We start from the raw sequence: 9,331 nt of genomic DNA, 5'->3' as shown, positions 1-9,331 counted from the left end.
ATTTTGAGTAACACACACGTACATTACGTAACGTATCTCTAGTACAAAGTAACTCAAGGCTTTTTTGTGAAATTTCTTTTTTAGCTGTGGAAGGAGAGGAGTATACTGAACTTTTATAAAAAAAATCGATTTTATGAGGATGTAAACTCTAGTGTTTTGACTGGGACCGCGGTGTCATCCTGTAATTGTTGTGAACTTGGAGTTCACAAATTGTTGATATTTATAGGCATGATCTGTAAATGTGATACTCCCTTTTGTGGATTATAGTCCGCACTAGTGAGTACTACAACTATCTGCAGTACTATCCTGATAATTAGACCAATTCGTAAATTATAAGCCAAACGTGATTTGGATTCCACTACATACTGTATGTCCCTTAGTTGCAATTAGCTGTATGGGATATTAATTAACAGTCCTGCCCTTTAGGAACATGTCAAACTTAGTCAGTAACAAGACTACAAGATCACGCCACTCATTCTCTCCATTCATACTTGGCTTAAAATACATAACTTCATATGGTCGCCATTTCATTTAAAAATATTAAAAAAAGTATTTTTCTAATGTTTGTTTGATTTAGTCAAAATTTAACTAATTGTACATTTTATTACAAGAACTAATTACATTTTGCTTTCCCTAACATGTTTCATATAACAACCTTTTCAAATCCGGATCCAAGAATGAAGATGAGCAATAAAAACAACAACAAAGTACGTATCAGGAAACTAAATTGATTGTCTGTTGTCAAATAAATGATCTGATATGACCTAAATGTGACGACAAACTGTGAACCAATACAGATTCTGATGAACCACTTGCTCCTTAAATGAAGACATTAAATATATTGCTTACAAATGAACAGGTGGTCTCAGCTGATAGATGTTTAAAACCAAATGTTCCTTTAGCTTGGTCGTTTTGCTCTGTGAATCGCCGGGCATAAACCACCGATATGATTCTACGAGTTGTTATCCTTTGCTGCCTAGCAGCGCCAGTTGTGATTCAGGTAATGTTAATTTGTTTTAATTTATTTCACTTAATTTATGTTTGTATTATTTTTCTATAGGCTATTATTAAATATGATCTTTGATTTATATTTTTGTGTTTTATTATAAAGACGAATCACTACATTTTCCTGTGTAATCAAATAACAGGTTACCAGTACTGGTTTTGTTTGTAAATATTTGTTCTGAAAATAAACTAGTTTTGAAGTTAGTAAGCTGAAAATAGTTGTCATAGCTGTTCAGAGAATGTTATATGAATTCAAATATTGTAGGAGGAGTTCTATTGGAATCAAATATAATATTTGGCGTACATGAACCATTTTATACTACCCATTCTAACAATGCGGTTAAGAGGGCACATGATTGTTTTGATCAATCTCAAGTTTTGAAAATCCTTTAAAGTTTACATTGTGAGCACAGCTTTCATTTTTTAAACAAATTTAAGGTTGGTTTTGATTTTACCAATGTCAAACAATGTTTTGAACACTGCATACTAAATAGGTTCATTGAACTTAAATTGGCTTTTTCAAAATCCAGAAACCATAGTACATATTTCATGGTTTCAGATTTTAACTGAAGAAATGTCTGTACAAAAATGTGTCATTTCTGGTATTTTTATATTCAACTAAAATTAACGATTTTAGAAGTTATTGATTACATCAATGATGGAGGTCCCAACCAGTATTCCAATCTACATTTCAAAATACAGATTCCCTATTCACATGTAGCAAGGATTTTCAAATCATACTACTAATGTGTTTTATTGTACAGCTTTTGTGTTTTTTAGGTTTTGTAATCTAAAAAGAGCTTGATACCAAAAAGAGCTGTTGATGATACCAAACCTGCATAAAACCTTTCAAAAACACACAAATTGATGAGAAAAGGAGAGCAACCTAAATTTACTAGCCTTTTGTCGAGAACATTGGTTAAATTGACAAGACATGTACTTTTATGAATAAAAATCTGTATGATTTGTTTTGTTCACAGGCTGTCAACATCCCAGTTGTCTGCCCTTGCACATTTGTTGCCAACAGAGTTGTCAATGGAGCTGTGAAAGTTGTGAAAAATGTCATCAGCAAGGATGATTCCTGTCCTCTGGTATGTTGACATTTTAGATCGTTAATAAGACTCAATAAGAATTTATTAATGCCATTAAACTTATAACAATAATAGGCAATGTCAAACAGTACAATACATAGGGTTGTATTTAGCATTTTTTGAGTGTTTCAACATATATACTACTTTATCCACGGGACATTGGTGGCTTTAAAGACACATTTAATTGGTTTGTATTTTACAGTATTGGAATAGATTTATATCATGCAAATTTTGGAAATACATTTATTTTCTGGTGAAAAATATTTAACTAAAATTTCAAAGTTTTTAAACTATTTTTTTATTTGGTTATTCTTAAATTTTTTGCGTAAAGTTATGCTCCAGGCGGTATTCATTTTGTCTTTGGATAAGTCTGCTTTGTCGTTGGAAGCACTACATTTTATCAGAAAAGATCATTTTGGCCTTGTGTAAGACCAACCTCAGAATCGATTTATTAAAGAAACATCCAGCATAGTAAAATCTGATTTTTTCCTTTGTAAAAATTGAGTTTTTATTCTTTTAACAGGTTTAGAGAATGTGGGAGGGAACTAAAATTATGTTAATTTATCATATCCATTTTACTATTTAAAAAGAGCAAAACTTATACATAATTAAAATGTGGTTTTTCTTATCCATATTAACTTTTCCTTTTAAAATAACTCTTTAAAAATAAAATCCTCTAAATAAATTAGTATAATTTTACAAAAACACACTTGAGCAGAATAACCAAAAGTGTTCAAGATTATTGTTCAAAACAAAATTAATTAGACTGTTTATCATTAGGTATAATGTAAATAAAACTTGCTCTTACCATCAAACTTATCATTATAAATGGTTTGATAATTAAGTGAAACAATCTTTTATTTAAAATATTCACTTTTATAGCTCATCTTCATCTAAAAAACACTTTATGATTTTTAAATTTTCTAAACTAAAACTTTCCTAGTTAATTTCTTTATTTTTCATTTTAAATAGGCATAACAAAGAAACATTTTCCTACCAATCTAGCCTATATACCTAGAAAATAAATAAAAATGTTTAATAATTTTGTCAATCCAAACTATAGATCATTTGACTTTCAGCCGCCACTCAAGTCAAGAGAATCCTATGACCAGTACATTCTCAGGGTGTTTGCCCAAGAAGAGAAGGAGTCTGCCGACAGCTACTATACAAGAATATACAAACAGTACAAAGACGAGAGCGACGAGAAGTACGTTGAGCGCATCGATAAAATCTACGAACTCTTCCCTAAACTCCCGTGCAAGGACAACACTGAGTTCTGGAAACTCTCCAGCAAATATTACACGCTCAGGTACGGCAAGCTGGAGAGCATCATTCCATTGGTCAAAGAAAGTAACGACCAATATTTTGCAAGGATTTTGAGACGCGGAAAGAATGAAGAGTTTGGAAGCTTCATCAAGAGGCTGGATTGTGTCTTCAAGGCCTATCCCAAGCTGGACATCTGGAGGAGGATCAAGTTTGACAGCGACTGCAGAAACTGGTACTTCTTCCGTCATGAAGCCTACAATTGTGCCATCAGGCCTTCTGAGAATGTAAGTTGTTTCCAAAAAGGTGAACTGATTATTTTTAATAGTGTGTATTGTTTTAAAATACGAAACATGATGAGATCGATAATAATAAGAAAATTACATATGTTACGTCTTGTGTGAAATGCTCCAAATAGACTAATAGTGAGCTGTTGCTGTTTATGTAACAAAAACGTACCTAATTTATTAACTGTATGTATAAAATCTTTAAAAACTATCTTCAGTAGAATTGAAACATTGAACAATTTTCTTGGTAATTGAATACATAACAGTTCTTACCCTCTCTTTCTTCGATTGAATCAGTCTTGAAAAATGTTCTGTATAGTACAGTACCACAAACTTGGTGTAATGTCCCAGAAGAGTGACAAGTTTGAGGAATTCCAGCTAGTCGGGAAAAGATACCAAAAGTTAAAATAGAGACACAACACTAAGAATTAAGCATTTTTCTTAAATACCTCACATACTCAATTATTTACAATATACCATAAAATATTGAAAACGTATGTAGAACTGGTTTAAGCAACTTTATGGCTTACGATTTTATTACTGCCCAAGCACTGGCCATCAGCGCCCTCTGGTCATCAGCACGCTCTGGTCATCAGCGCGCTCTGGTCATCAGGTATGCGGGGTTTACAAGTTCCGGTCTTGACCATTGTATGGCAAAGTTATTGTGTGGATATTTAATGTAACATATCCGTAGTTCACCATTAGGCTCTTTAATAATCCTAAATAACAATCTAAAACAACAATCTATTTTCCTCTAAGTTAGTAAACTTCTCAAACTTTTATTCTGCAGTTACATATTATGTCTGTTATTGCTGAACATACGAGTAGAAATGCAACCTAAGATTTTGTTATTTCTCAGATTCGAGAGAGCGTTGTGACCAAATACGAAAGAAGGGCATGTGAGAAGGAGGATGATGTCTCTTACTTTAAGAGGATTTGTGCAAGACTTCAGGGAGAATCTGACCGCGACTATGTTGAGCGTCTGACAAGGATAAGATCAAGGTTTGGCAACCTTCCTCTGTGGACCAGCTGTGAATACATTGACTTGATCAAGGACTACTACAGACTCTCTTACGCTCAGAAGGATAAAGAAAGCATCAACGATTATTACAAGAGGCTTACAACCAAGTCCACATCTGAGGACTTCCCTTCCTTTGTCAAGAGGATAGAAATTCTCCAGAGGGTATTCAACAACCTTCCTCTCTGGAATAACTGTGAATTCCTCCAATTCACCGCTCCGTTCTACAACTTCATCTTAGCAAAGAAACCGAGCGAGTCCAACGAGTCTTACTTGAAGAGGATTACCACTCGTGGCCCTGGAGAATCTTTGGACAACTACCTGAATAGGATGAACATCTGCCGATGGGTTAACCGTGGAACCGACTTGTTCTACAGCCAAGTGAACTTGCCCTACATCAAGAACTATTACCTCAACTATTTCAAGAAGGGCAAACAAGAGGTGAACATCTGGTTGGGACACATTTTCAAGAGGGACTTTGAAGAATCTGATGACGAGTATGTGAAGAGATGCTCCCTCATTCTGTCAGTGCAAGATTCCCTGAAAAATATTGATATTCCTGACACCTTGTTGAAACCCGTTTCAGACTTTTACCGTCTGTTTTACAAGAGATTGCCGAACGAGGATAAGGAATCTTGGCTGCAGCGGGTTACTAAGAGAACACCCATTGAGACTGATGTCACTTACGAAACCAGACTGAAGTACTTGGAGAACATCTATACCGACTGTAGGAGCTTTGTGGGTGGAGTTCTCAAACGTCTGTTTGGCTCCGGCAAGTCCTGCGCTAAGGAAGCCGACAAGGAGGTGCAAGTTGTCTTGGTGAAGAGGAAGGAGACAGAAAAAAAAGAAAAGACAAAGGAGAAGACCTCTGACAAAAAGGAAAGCAAGGTAAGTGTATAGTAGATTATTCCGTACAAGAAAAAAATTCAGACCAGAATTAAGAATTTAAATTTATCAAAAACATTTTTATTTATGTCCGATTTTGATCTAAAAATGTTGTAAACAACACCAAACCAACTCTCATTCTTAATTTTAGAAGCCAGAAAAGACTATAGAGGAACAAATCGAAGAGGTCTATGGAAAGAAGAAGGACGAGGATGAAATCTCCTGGTTCAAGAGGCTCACCAAAAAATCTCCTGGAGAATCTGTCGACCAGTACGTGAAGACATTGACAACTGTGAGGAAACTGTTCCCCTCTGCTTCTCTCTGGTACGACTCCAAGAACTTAGACTTGGTGAAGGAGTACTACTCTTGTCTATACAGCAAACTGCCCAACGAGACTGATGAGCAATACTTTGGCCGTCTTGTAACCAAGGAGACTTGGGAGTCTTGGGAACAGACTGCTAACAGGGTGGCCTTGGTGAGAACCATCTACCCCTCACTGCCTCTTTGGACAGACGAGCAGTTCTATGACAAGTTTACCAAGCAGGTGTACGAAGTACAGTACAAGAAGAAGGAGTGTGAGAGCTACGAGCAATACATTCAACGAGTGTTGGCCAAGGACGCTCTGGTCGACACTTCCGATGAGCTATGGGCTAAGAGGATCCATCTGATCCAACTGGCCACTGCATCTTGTCCTGTGTGGTATGACGAGAAGTACTACGGCTTCACTAAGAACTTTTTCGAGGCTTGGTACAAGAAGGGTAAGCGTAAATTTTTGTTCTAAAATCCGGATTTTTCCAAACAAATTTAAATATTAAAAATTACAAGTAAGATTATATAGGTCAATAATATAGTAGTGATAAACCATTCATAAATTTATGCCTTAGGTATTACCATAGTTAAAATAAACTCCCTTAGTAGATTTCTCGTCCTTATTGATCAGCTGAAGAAAATGTTACTGTTAGTTCCGTCCGGTGCACAGCAGTGGTCGTGTTTTGTTTACAATATGTTCCTTGTTATCAGTAATTTAAAACCTCGTTTAACCAAATAAAACAATCTAATCATAAACACTAACTTGTCCTCTAGTTATATCACAAAAAAAAAACCAAGCATAGATCATGAAATTAACCCTAAAATAATAAAAACAAAATTTTATTTGTCACTATAATGAGCAGTGAAGTGCGGTAAGGACATGAATTAGACACAAAAAATTAGCTTCAAAATTTACAATGGGATGAGAAGTCTTTGTGTTGCTTAATCTATTATATTACTTACAAAAGCCTACACCTTCCTAAATGTTTAAGCCGTAGAAAGGATTTTACAGTTTAATCAATTAAATTGGAGTGACTGCCAATTAACTTGTAATTTTACTTTCCCAGCTGATTTTGTTTCTTTGACTTTATTAGAAGAGAAGGCAATAATTTGTGGTATTCTGTGTCTGGCATAAACATAAGGTTACCAAACAGTCTTTTAGCACAACTTTGATACAGTCAATAAGATAAACATGGATTTTCTCTGATTCAGAGCCATACTTAAACATTTTCTCCAACCTGAGAAGCTTTCCCTGACAAACTATGACCCTAAATCTATAAAAAAAAATCTCCAGGAGAGTCTGAAGGCTGTTCTACCTGGCTGACAAAGGTGTTGAAGCCTCTAACAGGAGAGAGTGAAGACAACGCCATCAAGAGAGTCCGTCTCATCAAGCAGACAACCGGAGGCTGTGGTTGCTGGACTGAGTTCACATTCAAGAAGGTTAGAATCTTACAGTTCTTCTTTAACAATTTAGTTTAGTTTGGCTTTTAGTGAATGTAGTTCTCTGATACGGAGAAAAGTTTAATCCTCATCTGTTTTATAAATGTAAAATGTACCTTTTGAGCTTGAGTGATCAAAATCGCTATGGTGTGGCGTTTTCACAAATACAAAAGCCATTGATTGTTGTTAGAACTTTTTTATGTCCTTTTAGGACAGAAAGACTACTTGTATCATTAGACTAGCTGCTCCCCCAAAGATGTATGGTATCCTTCTAATTTCTCTACTTGTATATCACATAATTTTATATCAAATCATACTATTTTATAACTAGAAGCACTCAGAGTATATTGATGTCCAGTTTTCTTAATCATTTGTATCAAACAAAAATGTTATGTTTATAAACATAATTTTGACATTTTTCCTGTTCAAATGGAATGTGATCTTGAAACGTAACCTTGTTTTCATCACATTTTTGTTTAGAAATCAGATTAATTATTTTCATAATCTCAACTAAAATAAACTCTTAGTTTCTATTAAACATTATTCAGGTTGAATGGATAAAAGTTTAATGTTGACTTAAGTCGAGCAAAAGCATAAGCTTTTGAATAAAAAATTTAAAAAATAATTCCAAGAATTGAATTTCAAATAATGAGCTGTGTTACTAATATTGTAATTATAAGTTTCTAAGATGAATTAGTTGTTGTTAACTTACCTATTAATTAACTTATATGAAAATAATATCTAGTGGTTATAAGATTATAAGTAACTGTTGTGTGTATTATATAGGTTGCAAGCTCAAAATGCCTTTCTGAAGAATATCTGGATGACATTGAAAATGAATTCTTCGACAGTGCCACAACCTATGAGAGGATCTATTCTTCATCCAAATCTTCATCCAGATCTGAAGAGTCTTCGGCAGAACAGACTGTTGAGGTGGTGAAGAGAGCATAGAGTAATGTAAATAAAGAGTATTTTGGATATTGTTTATTGTTTTTGAAAGTTTTTTTATATTCCACCTGATTATTTGGAGAGCTTAGGAGTAACTAGCAGTATAAAAAAATAATACTGTACTGTCATCATCGTAGAGTTGACCATGGTGGAAGGAAAAAACATAGGTGTGCTATTCCCACAAATTCTGACGTCACTCGGATTGCAAATAAAGTATCACCTGATTGTAACTGTCAAATTAGTATATGTATTTGTTTTGATTTGGTTGTTATTGTTTTTATTATTATAAAAACAATAACAATCAAATAAAAACAAATAAATACTAATTTGACAGTTACAATCAGATGATCTTTTGTTTGCAATCCGAGTGACGTCAGAATATGTGGGAATAGCACACCTATGTTTTTTCCTTCCACCATGAGAGTTGACATTGCAAGAGTAGTGTTTTGGCTAATGATTTATATTAATCCTAAGCCACTACTAAATGACAGCTATAACACCTGTTCAACAAATTTTAGGTATGAAAAAAATAAAAATGTTAATTGGCCGTAAATTCCACATGATTTAAAAAGAAATCTCTAATTTTTGCTGTTATTTTTAATTCATAAAACGATAAACCTCTATAAAACAAGGGACTGTTTGTGGGATATTTTTATACATCCACACACACACACACACAGACATCACTCCAAAAACCACTCTTTTGGCTGGGGGGGGGGGGGACAAAAATGGTTCTTTTCACCAAAAACTCAAACTCAAAAGTTTTGATGAAAACAATACATTCTCTATTTACTATGTATTCAACTTCATGTAATCAACTAAAGTAGCCTGTATTAAGCACAAAACTATAAATTTTGCATAGACAGGTTCAATATCAAAGCCTGAGCAATTATTGAAAGGCTGAGTACAATGAAGGTCATTACTAATGTATGCAATCATTGCACGATCTATGGTAATGAACCTGCAAGCCTTCATGGTCAGTCAACCGAAACTCACTCCTATTTTGTTAAGCATTTCCTTTCACTCTTTCGAGAATTGTAATGGTAGACAATGGTTTGGGTTTTACACTGTTATGTGACATTTTA

General features: G+C 34.3%; 1 protein-coding gene across 1 annotated transcript; it reads left to right on the top strand.

Annotated features, from left to right (window-relative positions):
• Nucleotides 1–857: 857 nt before the first annotated feature.
• LOC129000910 (uncharacterized) lies at nucleotides 858–8,283 on the top strand. The gene is made up of 7 exons (XM_054427990.1): nucleotides 858–1,000; nucleotides 1,986–2,096; nucleotides 3,176–3,646; nucleotides 4,506–5,552; nucleotides 5,701–6,307; nucleotides 7,153–7,298; nucleotides 8,085–8,283. The coding sequence occupies exons 1-7, from the start codon at nucleotides 947–949 to the stop codon at nucleotides 8,247–8,249; spliced, it is 2,601 nt and encodes an 866-aa protein (XP_054283965.1). The 5' UTR covers nucleotides 858–946; the 3' UTR covers nucleotides 8,250–8,283.
• The last annotated feature ends 1,048 nt before the right edge of the window (nucleotides 8,284–9,331 follow it).

Source organism: Macrosteles quadrilineatus, unplaced genomic scaffold (genome assembly GCF_028750875.1).
Source record: "Macrosteles quadrilineatus isolate MER2022 unplaced genomic scaffold, UCM_ALF_1.0 Scaffold_8__2_contigs__length_117827958, whole genome shotgun sequence".
In the NCBI taxonomy this organism is placed as follows: domain Eukaryota; kingdom Metazoa; phylum Arthropoda; class Insecta; order Hemiptera; family Cicadellidae; genus Macrosteles; species Macrosteles quadrilineatus.
This window is presented reverse-complemented; position numbering and strand designations above follow the sequence as displayed.

Excerpts from the sequence above, each read along its gene's own strand:
- LOC129000910 (XM_054427990.1), top strand. The coding sequence starts at position 947 with ATGATTCTACGAGTTGTTATCCTTTGCTGCCTAGCAGCGCCAGTTGTG. Across the intron at positions 1,001-1,985 it reads CAGCGCCAGTTGTGATTCAG|GCTGTCAACATCCCAGTTGT; the intron begins GTAATGTTAATT and ends TTTTGTTCACAG. Across the intron at positions 7,299-8,084 it reads CTGAGTTCACATTCAAGAAG|GTTGCAAGCTCAAAATGCCT; the intron begins GTTAGAATCTTA and ends TGTATTATATAG.